Source organism: Catharus ustulatus, chromosome 12 (assembly GCF_009819885.2).
Source record: "Catharus ustulatus isolate bCatUst1 chromosome 12, bCatUst1.pri.v2, whole genome shotgun sequence".
NCBI classification, from domain to species: domain Eukaryota; kingdom Metazoa; phylum Chordata; class Aves; order Passeriformes; family Turdidae; genus Catharus; species Catharus ustulatus.
In genome coordinates, this window is record NC_046232.1 from 2,088,985 (window position 1) to 2,111,022 (window position 22,038).

Below are 22,038 nucleotides of genomic sequence, written 5' to 3' on the forward strand. Positions count from 1 at the left end.
TCCCAGCTGGAAGATGTAATTTCTGAACTGTATCATTCTGATAGCCTTTAAATTCTTACACGGTATTATTCAGGTAGCAGATGAAATATAATTGGATTATTTTAGAGCAGCTGAACACCAAAGTGCTCGAGTACACCTTGTTAAACAGGCACAGCTCCTTGTTTGGTGTCACTTGAATGTTTGCCTCCATGAAGGATCATGTTTTGTCTATTCAAACGCCACTGCTAATGCACTGTTCTCTCCAGCTGGATGTTGTCTTGGAGACCAACCTGGCAACCATCCGTGTTCTCGAGGCAATCCAGAAGAAGCTGTCACGCTTGTCTGCGGAGGAGCAGGCCAAATTCCGGCTGGACAACACCCTGGGGGGCAGCTCGGAGGTGATCCACCGCAAGGCCCTCCAGAGGATATATGCTGACAAAGCAGCTGACATCATCGATGGGCTGCGCAAGAACCCATCCGTGGCCGTTCCCATTGTGCTGAAGAGGTACTGATTGCCCCGGCACCCTGCCCCAGGCTCCCTTCCCAAGGGTGATGCTGTCCAAATTTATGGGAAAGTGTGCCCTCCACAAGGCTGGAAATTTGCCCCAAAAGGTTGTGGCTGCACCATGCCTGGAAGCGTTCAAGGCTGGGTTGGGCAAGGCTTGGAGCAGCATGGTCCAGTGGAAAGTGTCCCTGCCCGTGGCAGGAGGTGGAACAAGATGATCTGTAAGGTCTCTTCTCAACCAAACCATTCCATGATTTTATTATTCTGTGAAACTGAGAAGTTCATTTATATTCTGGACAGTTGGTGTATTCCATAATAATCACCTAGAGGGAATTGCCCTCCTGAAACAAAATCCTTACAGCTCAGCTGGAGGGATATAGAGCTTTTGTTGTCTCCTCTTACATTTTTTTTCTTCCCTGGTGTCAGAACTGTGCATAAGATAAGGGAAATGTTGTTCCGGGGCTAAATGTGATCCCTTTCCAAATCCTGTGTGCCCAGATCATGGTGTCTCTGCTGTCCTCCAGTTCCCAGTCCTGTTTCTGTTGTCAGCTTCCCCTTCCTCAGTTAAAAGGGAGTGGATGCTGCAACTCCTTGGGGAAGGTAGAGGCGATGTGTAAGCAGCACATGCTATTTTATCTCTGTGGGACTCTTGGTCCCATGTTTTGGAGTTCTGGAGCTGGGTGTAGCAGCCTTTTCAGGATACCTGCAAGGTCCCAGGTTTCCTACCCTTCTTGGATTGAATCAGGGGTGCTTTGCTTGGGATGCTGAGTCAAGGTTCAGGAGTGCATTCCCAGGATTCTCATTCTCTCAATGCTTTGTTCATTGTCAAACTAAGCTGCCCCCATTCCACAGGTGGAGCTTTCTGAGCATTTCTGAGAGGCCAGGGCCAGCTTTTTTTCCCTCCCTGTTCCTGTATTCCTTCTTCTGGGGCTGCTTTGTTCCTGTGTGGTTTTACCTAAATGTGAAAGAAACACAGAGTGGTTTCTCTGGAAGAGTGTGTCTAGGGAGCACCTCCTGGAAAGCTCTTTTCTGTGGGGTATCTTTGATCCATGCCCATTTCATTGGGAGTTCAGCTTTTGCCAACACTCCTCAAGAACCATGGGCAAAGATTTTTTTTGTGTGCTCACTTCTTAGCTCACCTTTGTTTTCTTGATCCAAGGTTAAAGATGAAAGAGGAAGAGTGGCGAGAAGCCCAGAGAGGATTTAATAAAGTCTGGCGAGAGCAGAATGAGAAGTATTACCTGAAATCCTTGGACCACCAGGGCATCAACTTCAAGCAGAATGACACCAAGGTCCTAAGGTCAAAGAGTCTCCTCAATGAGATTGAAAGCATCTATGATGAGGTGAGATGGTCACCAACAGTTCCCTTCCCTTGAGCTTATGTACTTTGCTAGGGCAAAGTGTGTTCCTCACAACTTGATGAAGGAGGAAATCTGTTCCACAGGCAGAGCTTTTCGCAGGCTCTCGGTTTAGGCTGATTTTTCTGCTGTTTCTCCTTTGTAGAGGCAAGAACAGGCTTCAGAAGACAATGCTGGAGTCCCCACAGGCCCACACCTCTCACTAGCCTACGAAGACAAGCAGATCCTGGAAGATGCTGCCTCTCTCATCATCCACCACGTGAAGCGGCAGACGGGAATCCAGAAAGAGGACAAGTACAAAATCAAGCAGATCATGTATCACTTCATTCCAGACCTGCTGTTTGCTCAGCGAGGTGAGCTCTCGGATGTGGAAGAGGAAGAAGAGGAGGAAATGGATGTGGACGAAGCTACCGGGGCTGCAAAAAAGCACAACGGCGTTGGGGGTAGTCCTCCCAAAACCAAGCTGATGTTCAACAACACGACAGCCCAGAAGCTGCGGGGCATGGATGAGGTCTACAACCTCTTCTATGTTAACAGCAACTGGTACATCTTCATGAGGCTGCACCAGATCCTGTGCCTGCGACTGCTGCGGATCTGCACCCAGGCCGAGCGGCAGATCGAGGAGGAGACACGGGAGCGGGAGTGGGAGAGGGAAGTGCTGGGGATAAAGAGAGACAAGAGTGACAGCCCTGCCATCCAACTGCGACTGAAGGAGCCCAGTAAGTGACTTCTGCTGGGAGACTGGGGGGAAAAAAGGTGCTTCTGTTTGTAGTGTGGTGATGGGGTGTTTGGTGACAGCAGTGATGGGCTCTCTTTTATTATCCCTGGGGAGATGGGACTTGGAATAGCAGGATAATACACAACATTTCATAAGAGTCTTCATTGTACACTTGCATATCCTCAAGTTCCCTAAGTAAAAGTTTTCAGAAGTAAAAAACTCATGGAGGAGGCTAGAGCTAGAAAGCAAGAGATTAGAAAATAACCTGTGGCCTTAAAAGGAGTTGCTTATGTCCATAAAAGACAAGTTTAAGTAGCTCTTCAGCTGAAGTGGGTCACCTGAGGACCAAAACTCACAGCAATCCTTCCTGGGGGTGGTGTGCCCATGTCTCCCCTTCTCTCCTGTTGCAGTGGACATCGATGTTGAGGATTACTACCCAGCCTTCCTGGACATGGTGCGCAACCTGCTGGACGGGAACATGGACTCGTCGCAGTACGAGGACTCCCTGCGCGAGATGTTCACCATCCACGCCTACATCGCCTTCACCATGGACAAGCTGATCCAGAGCATCGTCCGACAGGTGCCTGCCAGCAGGGCCTGGGTACTGGGTGGGGAGTGGAAGCAGGCAGGTAGGAGAATGCAGGCTGGCACTGGAGACCGTGTTGTGTGCCTGCATGGGGAATTTCAGGGCTGAACAGGTAAATTTGGGGCACTTCTTCATCTAGCTCTCTAACCCTCATAGCAGAGAAATGTTAGAAAGTGATTTCTGATCTGTTTGAATTATTGAGAATATCCTCTATGGAGCTCTCTTTGCTTTCCAGATGTTTTAGGGTATAAGTATTCAAAGCATTCCAGAGCTAATCTTGCTTCAGCTTTGAAAAAAAAAAAAAAAAAAAGGACATCTAAATAGTTCATTCCATCAGTGCTGTAGGAGTGCACACTTTTTCTTAGAGCTTTTGTCTCTTTTATCTGGCTGCTGGAGTAGCTCATTTTGGCTGTTAGACTCCAGTCCTTCTATTGGGTTGGTAGGAATAATGTGTGAGCAGAGGAAAAATTCTTGTGCCTTTTTGTAGCATAAAGAACAAAAACAGACACAAGGGGCTGGAAGTGGAATAACTTGAAAGGGCTTTCCTCTTTCAGAAGGGTAGAGCTGCTCTTCAGAAGCCCTTCAGTCCAGAGATTAACTGAATTCAGAAGACAGTTGGGAGACTTTTGATTTTTAAACTTGCACAAAATATCGATTTGATCTTAAGCCTCCCACCCCTCTCCTCAGACACAGCAGCAGACCCTTGGTGAGGAGAGGACACGCTCTGTCACAGAGCTCTGGCCCTTCCTCCCCTGCTGCTGCTCAGAATGTTCTCTGTGTGGAGTTTTTCTCTGAGTAGCTGTACTTTGCCACCTGCTAATTTTTCTAAAGATACTGTGGGTTTTTCACATAGTAGCAGAGATATGTGTAAGTGGAAGAAGCAAAGAGGTTTTTGCTGGTGCTCACTCCCATTGTTACACCCTTATTCTATTCTGATGGGGGTGTAGCAGCCTCCCTGACTCCCTCATTGCTCCTGTTTGCAGCTCCAGCACATTGTGAGTGATGAGATCTGTGTGCAGGTGACAGACCTGTACCTGTCAGAGAACAGCAATGGAGCCACTGGAGGTCTGCTGGCCTCCCAGTCCTCCCGCACGCTCCTGGAGGCCGCGTACCAGCGCAAAGCCGAGCAGCTCATGTCTGAGGAGAACTGCTTCAAGGTAAAACCAGGCTCTGAACCGCAGTGTATAGCCAGCAAGAGCTGAGGGGAATGCCTTTTCAGAAGGGAGAGGCACTCATCCTTTAAAAAAGAGCCTTGTTTAGCAGCCCAAAAATGAAGAAAATTATAGTAATTTCACGAATACAAGCCGCAGCAATTTGACAAAAATTTTGGTGGAAACCCGGAAGTGCGGCTAATAGTCGGGGGCGGCTAATATGTGAATAATTTTCTGACATTTACAACCCCAGACGTGCCAGCCAGGGCGCCGAGCCAAGCACCTGCCAGTAAAAGCCGGCATTCCGCGATTGTTACAGTGTTACCGTGTTGCCCTGGCTCCCTGCAGGCAGCACGGGGGGTGGGGACAGAGGCGGGAGAGCTCTCTTCTTCCCTCCTCTGCCGCAGCCCAGGGGAGGAGGGGGGGGGGGGGCGCGCCGCCATTGCTGCGGCCCAGGGAGGCGACGGGGGAAGTGCGCGCCGCCATTGCCGCGGTTTGGGGAGCCGACGGGAGCCCCACGCAGCCATTGCTGTGGCCCGGGGAGGAGGCGGGGTGCTTTGTCCGCGCCCGCCGCCGGCGCCATGGGCGCGGGAAAGCTCCGTCCCCGCCCGCCGCCGCTGCCGTAGGAGCGGGAGAAGCTCCGTCCCTGCCTGCCACCGCGGGGCAGCGCCGACCCGGGGTGACCGAGCCCAGTGGCAGCGGCGGGTGGCCCCGAGCCCAGTGGCAGCGGCGGCCGGCCCCGAGCGGCAGCACCGGGCTGGGCCACCTGGCCCCGTCGGCAGCCCCTAGCGGGCCGAGCCTGCACAGCCTTAGCTCAGCCAGTAAACCCCGCCCTGCTGTGGCTCTGTTACTAATTGCACGCGGGTCCTCGCTGCGAACGACAGAGCGGCTTATATTCGGGTGCGGCTTATCTATGGACAAAAACCGAAATATTTGCCAACACCCAGAGATGCGGCTTATACTCAGTGCGGCTTGTATTCGTGAATTTACTGTAACTCCATCCCAGCCAAAACCGTGCTGCCAGCCTTTGGAACATAGGTTAATGCTTCTGTAAGGCCTCTCAGAAATGAAGTTTGAAGGAGCAATATATTTCCTGGAACAGCAATGAATATCCCCTGTGCTTTACAGCAGTTTTGGGTCTGTATCATACTTGACTGCTTGGCTGCCACTGCTTTTAATTTGTCAGCTGAAACTCTCCCGTTTCTCTGGTGTCTCAGTTTTGTCGACTGTTGGGAGATTTGCCACTACTGACTGGGCATTAAATCACTGCTGCCTGCATACATTGCTAATAAACCTGTGCTAATCAAATCCATATTTCCTTTGCTGAAGAGGCAGGAAGTGGTCAGGCCCTTTCTGAGCCAGAGAATTACTTTGGATAGAAGCCTGAGTGTTTACTATGTCTTCCCGTGCCCTCAGACTTACTTTGGGGGCTCAAGAGGGTTGCCTTTAAAACTGCCAACTTGCTTCATTGTCCCTTTGCCCTAGTGAAAAGTGGTGTTTGTTTCTATTTCAAACCTCCTCTTCCTGAAGTTCCTTCTGCTTTTTCTTTATAGCTGATGTTCATTCAGAGCAGAGGTCAAGTTCAGTTAACCATTGAGCTGCTGGACACAGAAGAAGAAAACTCGGATGACCCTGTAGAAGCAGAGGTAAGGGTCGCTTGTCCAGAGAGCTGGCTGTGATGGTCATGGTTGCTGTGGAGCAGAGTGTCCAGTTGACTGGTGGCATGGTCCATTAGCACAAGACAAAGAAACACCAAGGACGTGCCGGGAAGCTTCCAGTGATGTGAGCAGGCAAATCCTTCTTGGTTTATTTTGTATCAGAAAATACTCAAAACCATGTGAAGAAACATTGTACCTGCCTTTTTGGGTATAAGATGCACTGAGCCTTCCAGAAGGATATTGTGTTCTTTCTTCTGCTGACTTCCAGCTCCTCCTCAACCCTCTCACATTGTCTGGGGGGAGGACAGTGGCCGATGTGTGCTCTGTGCTTGCTTGCAGCGCTGGTCCGACTACGTGGAGCGGTACGTCAACTCTGACTCTACCTCCCCCGAGCTCCGTGAGCACCTGGCCCAGAAACCCGTCTTCCTGCCCAGGTGAGTGACCAGGCTGAGCTGGGAAAGGCCTTAAAGCTCATCTCATCCCTCTCCCTCCCTCCTTTGCCACACCTCCCTTTAGACCAGGTTGTTCCAAGCCCTGTCCAGTCACCTGCACCCAGCTTTGCAGTGCCAGGGGTTCCAAGAGGGGTTCTCTGCTTTGCAGGAATCTGAGGCGGATCCGCAAGTGTCAGCGTGGTCGGGAGCAGCAGGAGAAGGAAGGGAAGGAGGGGAACAGTAAGAAGTCCCTGGAGAACGTGGAGACCCTGGACAAGCTGGAGTGTAAATTCAAGCTGAACTCCTATAAGATGGTGTACGTGATCAAGTCGGAGGATTACATGTACAGGAGGACCGCGCTGCTGCGAGCTCAGCAGGTAGGAACCAGCCAGAGAACAGGGAGGGCTGCTGCTCTTTCCTGGGATTTAGGGGAAGGAAGGAGGCACTGCCTCTCCAGCTGTTTGGAAAGCTGTAAAGGTTTGGGTTTATCCAAGAGGAAAAGAGCTTGTGGCTCCAGATGGATGATATTTATGATTGCACTGGAGGAAACGGATCTGGTTGTCTGGATGCTTTGACACTCTCTTCTTCTCATCTTATGGGAATATTTTCATCCACTTTCATCATGTATTTAGATTTATAAAACAACTACTTACCATGTTTCTTGCTGATGAGATACAGATAGTGACTTTACTTCATTAGTTGTAAAGTAATTCTCTTAAACTTTGCATCCACATCAGATGAGAGAATTTTATTGCAGCGTAGTGACTCTGAAATGGTGATACTGAGGATTTTGATTGAATTCCCTCTCTCTCATTCAACTGGCACAAACCTCAAGGAAATGTAAGCTTATAAGCAGGATACTGTGTGCCAGTGCTGCTCTTCATGGAGAATCTGAACATAAATTCTTGAAGTGTTAAATGTGTAGTGGGCAGCTTAGCCCTTGGTTACTGGAATACACTGAGGGAGCTGTAGAAGCTACATTGGATTTTGGAAACAAATCTATTGGATTTAGCAGTTAACACCCCATAGCAGTCAGGCTCTGGGAGAAAAACAAATAATAAAATCTGTAAGGTTTAATCTGGAGGTTTAATTGTATTGGCTGTTTTCAATTATGACTGTAGCCATGGCTTTATACCATCTGCCCTGGATTTTGCATTCCTTAAGCAGATGCTCTTATCCAAAAAAGTGCACAGTTCTTCCTCTCCTGATGTTTGTTAAGTCAGAGCCTCTTGAGCCTGTTAGACCCTGACCTGGGTGTTAATTTTCTGTAGCAATTGTGTACCCAGCAGGTTGAACTTGCTCTTTCTTGGGCCTGTGTCTCTCCCTTAGGCCTGGGAGAAGCAGGGCTTGCCTGGTCCTGGGTGCTAGCAGAGGAGGCAGCCACATCTTTTGGACAGAAGGGACTCACTCTGAGCTGGGCATGCACCTTTCAGGCTCCCACTGGATATATTGTGTCCCCAGCCTGTGAACTGCTGTATTAAACAAGAGCATAAACTTTGTCTTTCTGAGCTCATTTTGCCACTAATTTTCTTGGAGAGGAGACCCAGGGGAGCTTATCAGAGCTTTTCCTCTGTCCAGTGTCTTCATTACAATTTCCCTCTGTGTTTGATCCCCTTGCCCATGCCAACGAGTAGCCAAGCTTTGTGTTATGCTGCAGTTTGGGGCCCAAAGCTGCCTTTTCCTAACCCCTCTCCCTGTTTCTGCAGTCACACGAGAGGGTGAGCAAGCGGCTGCACCAGCGGTTCCAGGCCTGGGTGGACAAATGGACCAAGGAGCACGTGCCCCGCGAAATGGCAGCCGAGACAAACAAGTGGCTCATGGGTGAAGGCTTGGAGGGCTTGGTGCCCTGCACCACCACCTGTGACACAGAGACCCTGCACTTTGTCAGCATCAACAAGTACCGCGTCAAATACGGCACGATATTCAAGACACCCTAGAGGAATCCTCCAGGGCGAGGGCAGAGCCCGGGAGATGTGTGTGTGTGTGCGCGCATCCAGGGAAGCAGGGAGATGCTTTCTCCCCTCACCGTGTATCTCCGTGACATGGCCACTTGACTAGTGCGTGGCTGGTACAGCCTGTCCCGGTGGGATTCCCCGTGGGGACGTGGATCTCCGACCGGGGCCGTGGGGCTGCCGGCCCTTTTTGGGGCAGGAAGGACCCTTCTCTGAACTGAGCCACCCCAGAGAAAACACCACGAGCTCGTACACACCAGCAGCGTTGAGGCTTTGACTCCCCTGAGTGGCAAGGGAGGGGATGGGATGCTCTCCACCACCACTGGACCCGCTGGGATGTGTCCCCAAAATCCCCAGGTGCCTGTGGCCACCGGATTCTCCTCTCCTTGCGGGCTCCGGCGTTGGTGCCACGGGGCAGCGGCCCCCGGGTTCCTCTCGCTCCCTCCCCTCCCTCCCAGGCTGGACTCACCCTGTGCAGATCGGTCTGTCCTTTCTAGTGCCAGTGGAACTGTTATATTTTTATTTGGGGGGTTTGTTTTTGTTTTTTTCTTTTGTTTTGGTTTGTTTGGTTTTGTTTTTTTTTTTTTTTGTACCTGCTTGTTTACTAGTCTCTCCTAGTGCCATGCACCAGCTTTTCACACACATGTACGTACACACACACAGCAGAGAACAACACGATTTTAACATGTTCCCCTCCTTTTTTGTAAATAAATGTACAAATTGTCAATTTTTTGGGTTTTTTTTCTTTTTTTTTTCTTTTTTTTAATTAAAGGAATTATGCTTGATGTGCTAGCATAACTGTACTAGCTTCTTGTGTACCATAGTACCAGGTGGCTTGAGAATTAGTACCGACAGACCGATGGAGACATTTATTACACTTTTTACCAAAGGGAGTTATCATTGTAGTGCTTTTGTGTGGAAACTTTTTTCTCCTTTTTTTGTAAATAAAAAAAATAATGTCTTTGTTCTTAACTGGAGGAAAACACTTGCTCACCCCCAGCCGTGTTCCTGGTCTGAAAGGGACTGTTGCAGCATGCAGGTTTTGGGGTGGGAAAGGGGAGGGAAGAGGGAGGTGTAATCCAACCCCTTTTCCAAGGCTGGCAAGAGGAAACAGCAGAGGCGGTGGTGTGTGTGCTTGGGGGCTAAACAACTGAGGTATAAGCACCCTGAAAGAGATATAAATACAGAGTATATAATTTTAAATTTTTTAAAATTTTTGTCTTTTTTCCTGGTGGGTAATTTTCATCCACCTTGTCTTCCAGCTCCAAGGATCTTCGCTTTTGGGAAGTGCTGCTGAGCAACTCAGCTGGGGCTGATTGTCCTGATGTATTTTTCCCTTTCTGTGTTGGAGGAAACATCATGGGAAATACCAAGGCAGTGTTTGACAGAGCTGCTCTGTGTGTGTGTTTGTGTGTGTGTGTGCAAGAGAAGGAGGAGGGACTGGGGGCTCTCGGTGCATTTCACTCTGGAAATCCACAGATGGGATATATATTTTTTTTAAGTACAGAAATTTAACACTGGAAGATATTTAAAACGTGGGGGAAGATTCTGCTTTTAAAAATAAAGGAAGTCAGCACAGACTTTGTAAGCCACGACAGCCACCACTGCACTGTCTCCTCAAAAGGAGGTGGCTTTCCTTACAAAAATCCACACTGCCAGTCCTACCCACCTGAAATGGCTTCCCTGGGTAGGGAGCCACGAGCAGGGCTTTGCCACGACTTCAGCCTTACTGTATTTTGAGACAGCAGGTTCACAGAATTGTAGAATGGACCTTAAATACCATCTGGTTCCAGGCTCTCTCCTCCTACCACCACACCTCCTTCCCTTCCGTGGAGAGAGTGGAAGGGGACCTGGAGCTGGAGGGGAAGTCACAGCCCTGAGGGGCCACGAGCCATTGGCAGCCAATGCACAGCAGGCAGGTCTGGAATGGGAGCCTCCTATGGAGAGAGGGAGAGAAGGAAGAGCTCAGCAGGGGCTTCTCACACTTTGCTAGCAATAAATCACCCGTCTCTTTTGCCGTAACCAGGCAGGAACGGGCTCTCATATGTCCCATTCCATCCATGTGTCATGCACACTCCCCTATTATTTCCCCCCTTTTTTTAATTCTGGTGTGTGCTCGAGGTGATCTGGAATGGAGACTCTTTGGTGATTTAGACTTTTAACCAGCTTGGAAGTACCAGCTGCTGCTGCTTGATGGGGATCCTGTCTCAGGAGCCTGTGCCTGCTTGTCACGGAGCCCAGGGGGCTGGTGCAGGTCCCTGGGACACACCGTGGGGACACCTCTGCCTCTGTTGCTCCATCTGACATCCCAGCTCTGCTCCAGCCTGAACTATAGCAGAGTTTTGCTTTTTTAAAAATTTTTCTTTTTATCTGATTTTTGCTTTTTTGTATTCTGTAACGTGACCCTCGGCCCCACAACCTGTGTTATTTCTACACCAATGTTGTAAACTTGACTGTAGCGCAGTATTTCCATTAAAACATCAGGGCTGAGCATCGTGTACAGATTCTTCCTTCCCTGCTGATGATAACGAAATTTTGGGGCTATTCTGGAGGCAAATGAGGATGTGGAGAGGAGGGTGCAGGATCGCCTGGGCTGAGGGGGTTTCTGCCTTCACCTCACCCAGGGAGCGCTCAGGGTGGGATAAGAATCTTCTCCCAAACTTGACAAGCAAACACATCCCCCTCAGAAGCATCAGAGACAACCATGATTACAACTTTTCAGCAGCAATAAGCAAGAAACTGGTCTGTTCCCTCCTGGAATCTTCCTCAAGGCCTCTGGGCAGGCACCTCCAAGCACTCAGGGAAGATCATCACCTCACGTCTTCACCAGGGAGAGCTTGTGAGGATTCACCCACACAAATAACTCTGACACACGAGCTCCGACCCTACCACGGGCACAGCAGCACCAGAACCTGCTACTCAGGTGGGCCCGAAGGACTCTCCCACCCGAGCCGGCCCGAATTCCTGCACAGCGCGGCGGGTCTGGAAGCAGGAGAGCGGGAATGGAGGAGACCGATCCCCGGCGCCGCCCGGATCCGCTGAGGGCCGGGCCGGCTCCTCCGAACGGCTCCGAGCGGCTTCCGAGAGAGCTCCGAATGGACTCCGAGCGGGTTCCGAGCGGGTTCCGAACGGGATCCGAGCGGATTCCGAGTGGATTCCGAGCGGGTTCCGAGCGGATTCCGAACGGGCTCGGCCGCGCCTGCGCAGCGTGGGGCGGAGCGGGGGTAGTTCCGCCGCCATGGCCGCAATCAAGCACCGGCGGACGGCCCTGGAGCGAGTGGAGAAGTTCATCTCCGACACCTACTTCACCGACTGCAACCTGCGGGGCAGGTGGGCGGCGGGTACACTCTCCGGGACGAGCTCCGCTGTGTCCGCTCGGGGTGGGGATGGTGCGGCGGGGCACTGAGGGGGCTCGGGGAGCTCGGTGGGCTCAGGCTGAGCGGGCACATCACGCACACATTCCCCAGTGGGCATGGAGCGCTGCCTCGGGGCTCGGCGGCACAGCCCCCAGCGCTCCACTGGCCAGCAGGGGCCACCAGGGCTCTTTATTACTCAGCGATCTGTTAATATTATTGAGGGTGGTGGCAGGGCGGTCCAGCCGTGCTGTGGAAGCTCCCTGTACCACCCCGTGGCTGCTCCGTGAGGGACTGATCTTGCTCATGTGTCCTGACCATCTCAGGCTTTTTGGGGATCGCTGTCCGCTGGCATCGCTCTCCTACTTCCAGACCCCGCGGCGCATCCCGTACGAGGAGGCTGTTGTGCAGGAATTCGGGCCGGCTCAGGTGGGACAGTCCTTCGGGCCCACGTGAGTACCAGGGAGATTCCATGAGGGAAAAGAGCAGTTTCTCGTTCGTTTCTGCTGAGAACTCCTTGTGACCATGGTTGTGTCTCTGATGCCTCTGAGGTGGGTGTGTTTGCTTGTCAAGTTTGGGAGAAGATTCTTGTCCCAGCAGTGGTCAGACAAGATGCCACTGATGGTTTCTCTGGGGTTCCAGAAGGGCACAGGTTAAATCAGGTGTGTGTATGGACAAGCAGCATCCTGGTGTGTGAATCCGTCAAACTCGTGGGCTGTCCCCACTCTGGTTTTTCCCTGGAGGGCTCTGAGGGTTCTGTCCCTCTCGGGGGAAGGTCACCCAGTGGACTGAGGTTGCTGCTTGCTCTCTTGCAGATGGGAGACGTGCTGGTTTAAGGTGGAGCTGAGCATCCCCTCGGCATGGGCAGGGCGGGAAGTGCACTTCGTCTGGGAGAGCGATGGGGAGGGCATGGTGTGGCGAGATGCCCAGCCTGTGCAGGTATGGAGACAGGGCTCAGGGGTGTGCCAGGTGCCCTGCTGTGTGCAGAGCACCCTTGGCACCCTGCCGTGTTCTGTGGTGGTGTGTGCAGGGCTCTGTTCCTGTTCTTGTGCCAGCAATTATCCCACAGCATGTGACACCAGACCCTCTGTCCAGCTGGACTTTGGGGTACCTTATCCTGCCCATCCAGCCTGCTGTCATGGGCCTCTGCTGATATGTGCTGGATTTTCCTGTGCAGGGATTGACTAAGGAAGGTGAGAAGACCAGCTACATCCTGACCAGAAGCCTGAAAGAGTCAGAGCCCCACAGGTGGGTGCTCAACCAAGCCAGGGACCCCACTGCTTGGTGCTGTTGGAAGCTGAAAGGCTGAGGACACACACATCCTTGTGTGTGTCCTGGTGCTTGTGGCCTGCTCCCTGATGGTTTCCTCTTGTCCCCACAGCCTGACACTGTATGTGGAGCTGGCCTGCAATGGGCTCTTTGGAGCTGGCAAGGGCAGCATGATCGCCCCTCCAGACCCAGACAGGAGGGTTACCCTGAGCAAGGCTGAGCTGGTTGTCTTCAACAGAGATGTCTATGAACTGCTGGTGGATCTGGAAATACTGCTGGACATGGCTCAGGTCTGGGAGCTACTCTCCCCTTCTTTCACATTTTCCTCCACTTCACTGTATGTCCTCCTCCTGCTGTTCCATGACCTGAGACCTTGGAGGAGAAAATGTTTGCTGCTTCTGCTTTAGCACAGTTGACACTGTCTGGACTTGATGATCTTTGCGGGTCCCTTCCAACTCAGAATATTCTAGAGCAGGAGAAAACTGAATTGGGAGAGGCCGCAGGTGTTTCTTCATCCACTTTCTGCTCCAAAGCAGGATGTGTTAACCATGGAATGGGCACATGTGGAACCTGGATTTGGAAGGCATGCAAGAAAAGGCACAAAGCTGTGTTTGTGAAGCAGAGACGTGGTGTTTACCTGTTATGACTGCCTGAGATAGATGTTGAAAGGTGGCAGGTTCTCCTGGAGGCAGGTGACATCTGGGCTGATTCATCCCTCTCAACCCCAGCTCCTCGGGGAGGAAAACCAGAGGAGTTTCCAGGCACTGTATACTGCCAACCAGATGGTCAACGTGTGTGATGTTATGGATCCCTCCACCTTCCCTGCTACACGTGACCTGGCTGCAGCTATCTTCAGCCAGAGGAACGGCGAGAGCCAGCACACCGTCCATGCCATGGGACACTGCCACATTGACTCTGGTGAGAGCAGCACAGCCCTCCCTCTCCTCTCACCTGGAGGCCAGGGTGTGCTGCCCAAAGGGAGAGCAGGCACAGGATACTATGCTTTGGGAGAAGGGAATGGCACCTCTGTGCTGCCACATAGCTGGGTCAGTGTTGGAGTGTGGGTCTGGCTAGCTGTGCCCTTTGGAACACTGATGAGACTGGGGATGGAGGGATGAATTACAGTCTGCTACCTTCCAGCTGTTGGGTTCCACTCCTTGATTTCCCATCCCGGGAGGGGTTTCAGAGAGGTTCCAGCTCCATGAGGAGTTTGTGTTAGGTAATAACTGTGATGGACTGTACCTGTCCCTGCAGCCTGGCTGTGGCCCTATGAGGAGACCATCCGTAAGTGTGCCCGGAGCTGGGTCACCGTGGTGCAGCTGATGGAGCACAACCCAGAGCTCACCTTTGCCTGCTCCCAGGTGAGTGATCTCCCTCTGGACTCCTCTGCTTGTGGCATGTTGCTCTCCAGAAGGAGGGTGTGAGGGGAGCTGGGGCTGATCCCTGTGCTCTGGCAGGCGCAGCAGTTCGAGTGGGTGCGGCGCTCCTACCCTGGGCTCTATGCACGCATTCAGGACTTCGTGGCCAAGGGGCAGTTCATTCCTGTTGGAGGCACCTGGGTGGAAATGGTGAGTAGCACGGTGAACCTGGCTTGCCACACCCTCCTTGTGCCATCCTCTGGGACCAGGCCTGACGCTGCAGGGAAGAGCAGAGCCTTTGCTGAGCCTGTCTGGTTGGCAATGGTCTCCAGGCCTAGGAATAGCAGCTGTCTGAAATGCCCAGCCTACCAAAAATACAATCCTCCCAAATCATTCCCTGAGAAAGGAGCTTGGGACTCCCTGGTGTGCTCCTCCTTTTTCCCTCTGCCAAGCCCTGCTGAGGTTCTCCTCACCATCTGCCAGATTAGGTTGGTGGGAATGGGGGCCTTACAAGATCTCTCCTTCCCTGGTGCCTGCCTTTCTTTCCTCATGGACTCCCTGTGCCTTCCCCCAGGATGGGAACCTGCCCAGCGGGGAGTCCATGGTGCGGCAGTTCCTCCAGGGACAGAGGTTCTTCCAGGAGCAGTTTGGCCGGATCTGCTCGGAGGTACTTGTTCTTTCCCATCACACCTTCCTTGCCCACCATCTCCTTCCACCCCTTGCTCTTGGTGAGGTTGGGCTGACCTGTGTGTGTCTCTCCTGTCACCCATGCTCCCAGTTCTGGCTGCCAGACACATTTGGATACTCAGCCCAGCTGCCCCAGCTGATGCATGGCTGTGGGATCCAGCGCTTCCTCACACAGAAGCTCAGCTGGAACCTGGTGAACTCCTTCCCGGTGAGCTGTGCTTGCCCTCTCCCCAGGGGATGGACAGGTGGTGCTGGAGTCTGCTACAGGGCTGGACCTATTGGTTCCACAGGTCTTCAGTTCAGCTAACACAGACTCTGCTTCCAGAAGCTACTAGGTTTTGGTGGCAGTGATGTCCTGTCAGGCTTTAGGGGAGAGGAAGGACATGATTAGAGATCCCAGCCAAGCCCCTGGCCTAGATATTCCTTCTGCTTCCAGATGGGAAGCTGTGACTTGTGTGTGGGTCCAACAGACAGCAAATCCAGCCCCTGCCCTTGTGGCATTCTCTGTTCCTGTCCTCCCCTTGAACTGATCCGTCCTGCACATCTCTGGAGAGAAAGTGAATGCCCAGTTTGAATCCTGAAGAGGCTCTGAAATGCCCTTGTGCACACATTTTCCTTTCTCTCCCCTCCAGCATCACACCTTTTTCTGGGAAGGCATTGACGGGTCCCAAGTCCTGACCCATTTCCCCCCTGGTGATTCCTATGGGATGCATGGGCGAGTGGAAGAGGTGAGTGAGGTTGCCAGACCTGCATGAGAAGGGCAGTGCCACCCTTGGGGCCAGGTGTGAGGCTCCTGGGAGAGGGCAGTACCTGGGAAGCTTTGTTGGACAAAGGCTGTTGGGGTGCCCGACTCCAAGATGTGGCCGTGCCTGATTGAGGCACTTTGGGCCGGGGAAGAGGAGCAAGACTGGGCTTTGCACCCTAAAGACTGACCTGGCTTTCTTGTATGGAGCTGGGGCTGGGTGCCAGGGGATTGCAGCTGCCCAAAAATCCCTCCAGGTCCTGAAAACAGTGAAGAACAACAAGGACAAAGGCCGTGTGAACCATAGTGCATTCCTCTTTGGCTTTGGAGATGGAGGAGGGGGACCCACGCAGAAGATGCTGGACAGAATGAAAAGAATGAGTGACACAGATGGGCTGCCCAGGTGAGAGGAGAGCTCCCATCCTGTCTTCTGGCAGGGGCATTTGCTTTGAGCCAGGCCTGGCCTTTGGCAGTACCAAAAGAGAGGGAGAAAGGCAGGGAGGTGGGCAAGCAGAAGGCTGGGAAGGATTTTCAGGGGGATGGAGTCTGCATCATCAAGAGCTGTAAGAAAAGCTCCATGGGGCATCCATGGGCTGCTTGTGACCCCTCAGGAGAGCTGTGGGGTGAATGGCCAGCTATGCCTGGTGGTCACCACCTGCCTGGGGAATGTCCACAGGAGAGGGACAGGGTCACAGGAGAGGGGTAGGAGAAGGGTGAGGGGAACACTTTGTATGGCTGTGTTGCAGTTTCTCAGGCTGTCACCTTTCCATGCACCATTAGCCACATCACAGGCTTCTCCCCAGCTCAACACTGTGTGTGTGTCTGTCCCACAGGGTGCAGATTTCCACTCCTGACCAACTCTTTTCTGTCTTGGAGAAGGAGTCATCCCAGCTGTGCACCTGGGTGGGAGAGCTCTTCCTGGAGCTGCACAATGGCACCTACACCACGCAGGCCCAGGTGAGGGTCCCACTCCCAGGCAAGGGGGCCATGCAAACTCATGACACCTGCATGCAACCAACCCTCCTGCACTGGAGCTGGGAATTCTGCTGCTGGTGTGAAAGATCCACTCCCAGCTACTCATTTCCTGAGCATCTTCCTTCTGTCCTTAATCGGCACCAGATCAAGAAGGGGAATCGGGAATGTGAGCAGATTCTCCATGATGTGGAAGTGCTCAGCACCCTGGCTGTGGCTCAGGACAAAGAGTTCCAGTATCCTGCCAGCCAGCTCCAGCAGCTCTGGAGGTGAGGGGGAGTGTAGGAGCACTGGTGGTACCTGGGGGAGAGTTCAGTGCTGCAGCACTGTGTGTGCACAACCCATGCCATCACTGATCGGGAATCTACCTAGAAAGAATTTGCTGCTTTGCTTGATTTTCCTGCTGAAAGATAACTCCAAACCTTCACTACTCTGTTGTCTGGAAGCTTCATTTCCTACCTAAGCTTATTCCTCCCCGGTTTTGGCTTGTTTGAGCTTGTGCAACAACGTATCTCATACCCTTAGGGGTGGAAACAAATAGCTCTTGCTGCCCGTGGTTATGTTTTACTGAGATGACAGTTGACAAGCCCTAACATAAAGGGATTTAAAGGATGCTGTGGAAAAAATCCATTTCTCTCAAGTGCTGGGTAATAGGGGAATAAGGAACAGTGTTTAAGTTTGTCTGTCTTGCAATCAGGGCTCTTGTTTGAGAGAAGAGTTTGTTCTAAGCTGGCACAAATCTGGTGCTCTCCGGATTTCTTCCCTGCTTGCCTGGTTTCTGATTTCTTCCCTGGTTTCTGCTCTCTGTTTTAGGTTACTGCTGCTCAACCAGTTCCATGATGTCCTACCAGGCAGCTGTATCCAGCTGGTGGTTGAGGATGCCCTGCAGTACTACACAGGTGAGCAGGGAGCTTGGCTGGCAGGGCCCTCACGTGTGGGAGCAAGTCCTGCCTGGTGGGGCTGCAGAGGCTCCAACCCTGGGCTGCCAGGGCCAGCCTCAGCAGGCATAGCTGAAATTAGCAGGGGAGCCAAGGGGTTGAGAGCTATCCAGATTTATTGACTTTCCTGCTTGCTGCTGGCATGCCAGGATAGACTCTCACCAAGGTCTGTTTCTGTCTGCCCAGAGGTGCTTGCAGGAGCTTCGTTAACCAGAATTTTCCAGCTGAGCTGGCACAGCTCATTGTAATCTCGTAATAACAAAGTTCAGAATAATTATACACTGGAATTGCTTACAAATAGATAATAATAATTAATGATAATTAGCAATTGTTAGCTTGGAATGAGATAAAGTGTGTGTACATTGCACGGGGAGTGCCAGAAGTTCTCTCAGATCCAACTCAGGCCCTTTTATTGCCCAGAGATCCGCAGGGTTGGTGCTCAGCTGCAGGAGAAAGCTGTGGAATCCATGTGCAGGGATCTGCTGCAGCCTGAGGAAGGGAGCACCCAGAGCACCCTCGTGTTGAACACGTTGTCCTGGGAGCGCACCGAGGTGATCTCCAGGCCTGGGCCAAACGGAAAAGAGACTTTGGGTATGTCTGACCTGGGAGTAGCTCTTGTGTCAGAGTTCCTTACAGAGGGAGAGACAGCTAACAGGGAAATGCTCTGCCTCTTCCTGCCCTGGGGGAGGGCTTTGTTGACTGTTCCATTTGTTCTTTGCACAACTTGAAGGGGAATAAAGTCCCCTGAAGCATGCATGGAGAAGAGGAGGGTATGTGAGGAGGTGGTAGATCTGACATGACAGCAGCAGAGCAGCAGTTGTGTGACTTATGGTTCAGTCTGGGGCGAGTGTTGGAGCAGAACCTCTTTGCTTTCCAGCTCTGGTGACAGTCCCCAGCATGGGCTACGCTCTAGTGCAGGAGCCACTGGTGCCTCCTCAGCTTGTGAAAGTGTACGAAGGGGTAAGCACCATGCAGATTTCCTCAGGTCTGTGTTCCCTGTGTCAGAGGTTGTTTGAGGAGAAATCTAAGGAGTCCACATATTAAATCTGCAATGGAGGCACTCCCGCAGGTGTGGGTCTGTGACACCTGTTTCTGGCCTTTTCCCAAGGAGGATGGCTCCATTACCATGGAGAATGGGGTAATTTCTGTCTGCATGGACACCATGGGGCACCTGATCTCTCTTCGGCTGATGGACTTCGAGAGGTCTGTGTCACCCAGTTCCTGGTCCTGAGCTCCTCAAACCTCTCCCAGGACTCCTCACTGTGCCCCTCTCTCCACTGCCAGTCCTTCTGATGCCACTGTTTGCCTGTCCCACTTTCTTTCAGAGAGTCAATTGCAAATGGCTGTGCCAATCAGTTTGCACTCTTTGATGATGTTCCCCTCTACTGGGATGCCTGGGATGTGATGGATTATCACTTGGAAACCAGGTAGAGGACCAGTGCCTGTGGCACTTGGATTTTGGCTTTGCCCTGAGATTCTTGCCTCCCTGTCAGTCCTAGCTGTAAGAGAGCATTCACTCTGGAGAAGTGAGTGCCTGCTGTATGGGTGGCTGCATTGGGCTTTGGGAACCTGAGACTATCTCTGCCTTCATTCCTTTCTGTAGGAAGCCAGTGACAACAATGCTGAAGCCTCTGGAAGTCACCCTGGCTGGGGGCCTGCGGGGAAGCGTGAGGTTCTCCCTGAAGGTTGGGAAAAGCAGCACCTTAACTCAGGAGATCATCCTGGATGCCATGTGCCCATACCTGCGCTTCCAGACTCAGGTTTGGCCTGTGGCTGCAGTGTGATACTAACATCCTGTGCTGCTGGGAGCCAGGGAGCTGAACCTTGTGCCTGAATTATATCCCCCATCCCTGTTTTCTTCCCTGGAGTCCCCTGCTGCCTGTCCTTCTCTGCAGAAAGCAGCCTAAGGCTGGGGGACCCGAGGGACTCTGGTGTGTGTTTTTGTTGTAGCTGGCATGGACTCGCTGCTGCACACCAGGACATGAGAAATGCAGTCTCTGCCTGTCAATCCCCCATGGTGACGCCCTTCTGCTGCCACATTTAGGTTGAGTGGAAGGAGGCTCACAAGTTCCTGAAGGTGGAGTTCCCTGTGAATGTCCGGAGCACAAGCGCTACCTACGAGATCCAGTTCGGGCACCTGCAGCGGCCAACGCACTGGAACACATCCTGGGACTGGGCTCGCTTTGAGGTGAGGAGGGAGCTGCTCTGCTCCTGGGGCCTCCTGCTCCTGCTCTGTTCCAGGCAGTGGCTTCATGTGGTGAACACATCCATTGGTACCTGCTGCAGGTGTGGGCACACAAGTGGCTGGATCTCTCTGAGCACGGCTTCGGGGTGGCTCTGCTGAACAACTGCAAATATGGGGCCTCGGTCCACAGGAACATCCTCAGCCTCTCCCTGTGAGTTAGGGATGGGTGAGTGGGGAGCTGCTGCAGGTACTCTGCCTTCTGAGGTGTCTCTTGGAAGTCAAGGCAACACCTGCTCCTAAATGGCCTTAGTTATAACTAGGAAATAGTCTGATGGGTGGCTGTTTTCTGAGAATTTGGCTGACTTACATTACCTTAGTCAGTTAGAACTAATTCCTGTGCTCAAAGATAATTCAGGAGAGATCAGATTTATGTTTGTAGCAGGTAGTTTTTTTGTTGCTAACCAAAACATACCCTCAAGGAGAGGAAAATAACAGGACTGTTAAAGTTACGGATGCATACAAAGCTGAAAGAAGCTGCTTGATTTTGACTCAGTCAGTCATGGTTTTCACAGGATGACACCCTAGGTTTTTAGCTTCTGGGACTGTCCAGAGTCTGTTTGCTGCTGTTTGTTTGCTTCCACTTCAGGGCCCAGCCTCAAGCTAGTGAGGGAAGCTGTTGTCTTGTCACAGTGCTCTGGCTCTGCTCTGGGTGACAGTGGGTGCTGCCACAGCCCTGGTCTCACTAACCTCATGTTGCCTTAGGCTGAGAGCACCCAAGTCCCCTGATTCCACGGCAGACATTGGGCTCCACCAGTTCACCTATGCTGTGATGCCTCACCAGGGTGAGTGACAGGCAGAGCTGGGCCCCATGGGTCCAGCAGGGTGGGAGATGCTCCAGTGAGCCTTGGGCTGTGCACATAGAGAGGCTGACTAGAGAGAGGTGCTTGTGCTGCAGGTTCCTTCCAGGAGGCCGGTGTGATTCAGCAAGCCTACAGCTTGAATTTCCCTCTCCATGTGGTCCCAGCCAGCTGTGCCCCATGCCCAGCCTGGAGTGCCTTTTCTGTCAGCTCTCCTGCCATCGTGCTGGAGACTGTCAAGCAGGCAGGTGCTGGGGTAGAGGGGGGAGGGCAGAGGGGCTACAGTGCTGTTGTTGAGCAGGGCTTGCTCTTTTAGCCACACTGAGTGGTGGTCAGGCTCAGCTGAGCACAGCACAGTGTTGGGGAGGCTGTGCCTGTCTCATCTGTCTGAACTCCTCCACAGGCTGAGGACAGACCTGAGGCTGTGGTGGTTCGGCTCTACGAGGCCCATGGCAGCACAGTCACTGCCTGGCTCCAGACCTCCCTTCCTGTTAAGAAAGCCATGCTGTGAGTCCATGCTAGAGGGCTGGGGGTGTGTGGGCATGGAGATCAGTCCTTCAGCCTTGTGCTTTGCTCCCCAGCTGTGACCTCCTGGAACGGCCGGTTGGATGGGGCCTTTCACTGGAGAAACAGGGCCTGAGGCTTTCCTTCACACCCTTCCGTGTGCTCTCCGTCCTCCTGGTCCTGAGCTGCTGACACCAGACCTCAGCCCTTGCTGGTGCTGCAGCTCAAATCACACTGAGCTGCTCCCACTGCCAGGAGTTGTGCAAGGCAGCAGTTCCAGGGAAGGACAGTGCCCCCTGTGTCCTGCACCCCAGTGTCAGAGAGCAGCATTTCAACAACCCCACTCCTGCTTCCAGGGAAGGAAGACAGCTGCCCACAGCCCAGCCAGGGTCAGTGGTCTTGAGTGAGTTCTGAGCTCATTTAAGCGTGGCCAAAGGTGCAGACAGGCTGGTGGCTCTGCACAGGCTCTGCTCCAGCCATAGAGGTTTGGGAGCAGCAGCTTCCACAGTGCATCCTTTGCCCCAGCCTTCATCTTGTCTAGCAGGGAGTGTAAAGACTCATTCCACTCCTTCCCTTCTCCCCCTGTCTGCCCCGTACACTGCCCTTGCAAAGAGGAAACACAAAAAAAAAAAATCAAGAGAATTAGATAAAAACAAGCTCCAGCCTGTTTTCTTAACTTGTTGTAGTTGCTCTTTTAATGTCTACATGAGCAGGATCTCACTCGTGGCACTGGGGAGGCTGAATTCACCTTTTTCTGGGGGGGATGAGGTAGAGAGGAAGTCTGCTCCAGCCCCTGTGGGGAAGAGGCTGGGCACAGAGGGTTTTATCCTTCAGA

General features: G+C 52.5%; 2 protein-coding genes across 5 annotated transcripts in view; both read left to right on the plus strand.

Annotated features, from left to right (window-relative positions):
* SIN3A (SIN3 transcription regulator family member A) overlaps positions 1-9,310 on the plus strand; it is a 31,759-nt gene extending 22,449 nt beyond the window's left edge. For all 3 annotated transcript variants that reach the window (XM_033070320.1, XM_033070319.1, XM_033070321.2), the window contains exons 13-21: positions 246-484; positions 1,644-1,827; positions 1,988-2,561; positions 2,971-3,140; positions 4,130-4,303; positions 5,851-5,943; positions 6,295-6,389; positions 6,556-6,763; positions 8,093-9,310. In XM_033070320.1, the coding sequence (XP_032926211.1) occupies positions 246-484; positions 1,644-1,827; positions 1,988-2,561; positions 2,971-3,140; positions 4,130-4,303; positions 5,851-5,943; positions 6,295-6,389; positions 6,556-6,763; positions 8,093-8,323 (1,968 nt within the window). In that variant the 3' untranslated portion in view covers positions 8,324-9,310. The remainder of the gene's footprint in view (positions 1-245; positions 485-1,643; positions 1,828-1,987; positions 2,562-2,970; positions 3,141-4,129; positions 4,304-5,850; positions 5,944-6,294; positions 6,390-6,555; positions 6,764-8,092) is intronic.
* A 2,215-nt stretch (positions 9,311-11,525) lies between these two features.
* Positions 11,526-21,859, plus strand: MAN2C1 (mannosidase alpha class 2C member 1). Of its 2 annotated transcripts, XM_033070352.2 has the most exons (26): positions 11,526-11,668; positions 12,018-12,143; positions 12,507-12,630; positions 12,869-12,939; positions 13,073-13,250; positions 13,689-13,878; positions 14,215-14,321; positions 14,418-14,528; positions 14,893-14,985; positions 15,097-15,213; positions 15,638-15,733; positions 16,005-16,150; positions 16,581-16,704; positions 16,867-16,988; positions 17,533-17,618; positions 18,078-18,248; positions 18,535-18,617; positions 18,766-18,860; positions 18,983-19,084; positions 19,261-19,417; positions 19,702-19,845; positions 19,944-20,053; positions 20,605-20,684; positions 20,798-20,943; positions 21,103-21,206; positions 21,281-21,859. In XM_033070352.2, the coding sequence occupies exons 1-26, from the start codon at positions 11,577-11,579 to the stop codon at positions 21,393-21,395; spliced, it is 3,090 nt and encodes a 1,029-aa protein (XP_032926243.1). In that variant the 5' UTR covers positions 11,526-11,576; the 3' UTR covers positions 21,396-21,859. The 2 variants fall into 2 exon arrangements, with proteins under 2 accessions (XP_032926243.1, XP_032926244.1); XM_033070353.2 differs by lacking the exons at positions 19,944-20,053; positions 20,605-20,684; positions 20,798-20,943; positions 21,103-21,206; positions 21,281-21,859 and having other exon boundaries at positions 11,551-11,668; positions 19,608-19,794.
* Positions 21,860-22,038: the final 179 nt, after the last annotated feature.

Excerpts from the sequence above, each read along its gene's own strand:
- MAN2C1 (XM_033070352.2), top strand. The coding sequence starts at position 11,577 with ATGGCCGCAATCAAGCACCGGCGGACGGCCCTGGAGCGAGTGGAGAAG. Across the intron at positions 14,529-14,892 it reads GAGGCACCTGGGTGGAAATG|GATGGGAACCTGCCCAGCGG; the intron begins GTGAGTAGCACG and ends GCCTTCCCCCAG. Across the intron at positions 18,618-18,765 it reads TTGTGAAAGTGTACGAAGGG|GAGGATGGCTCCATTACCAT; the intron begins GTAAGCACCATG and ends CCTTTTCCCAAG.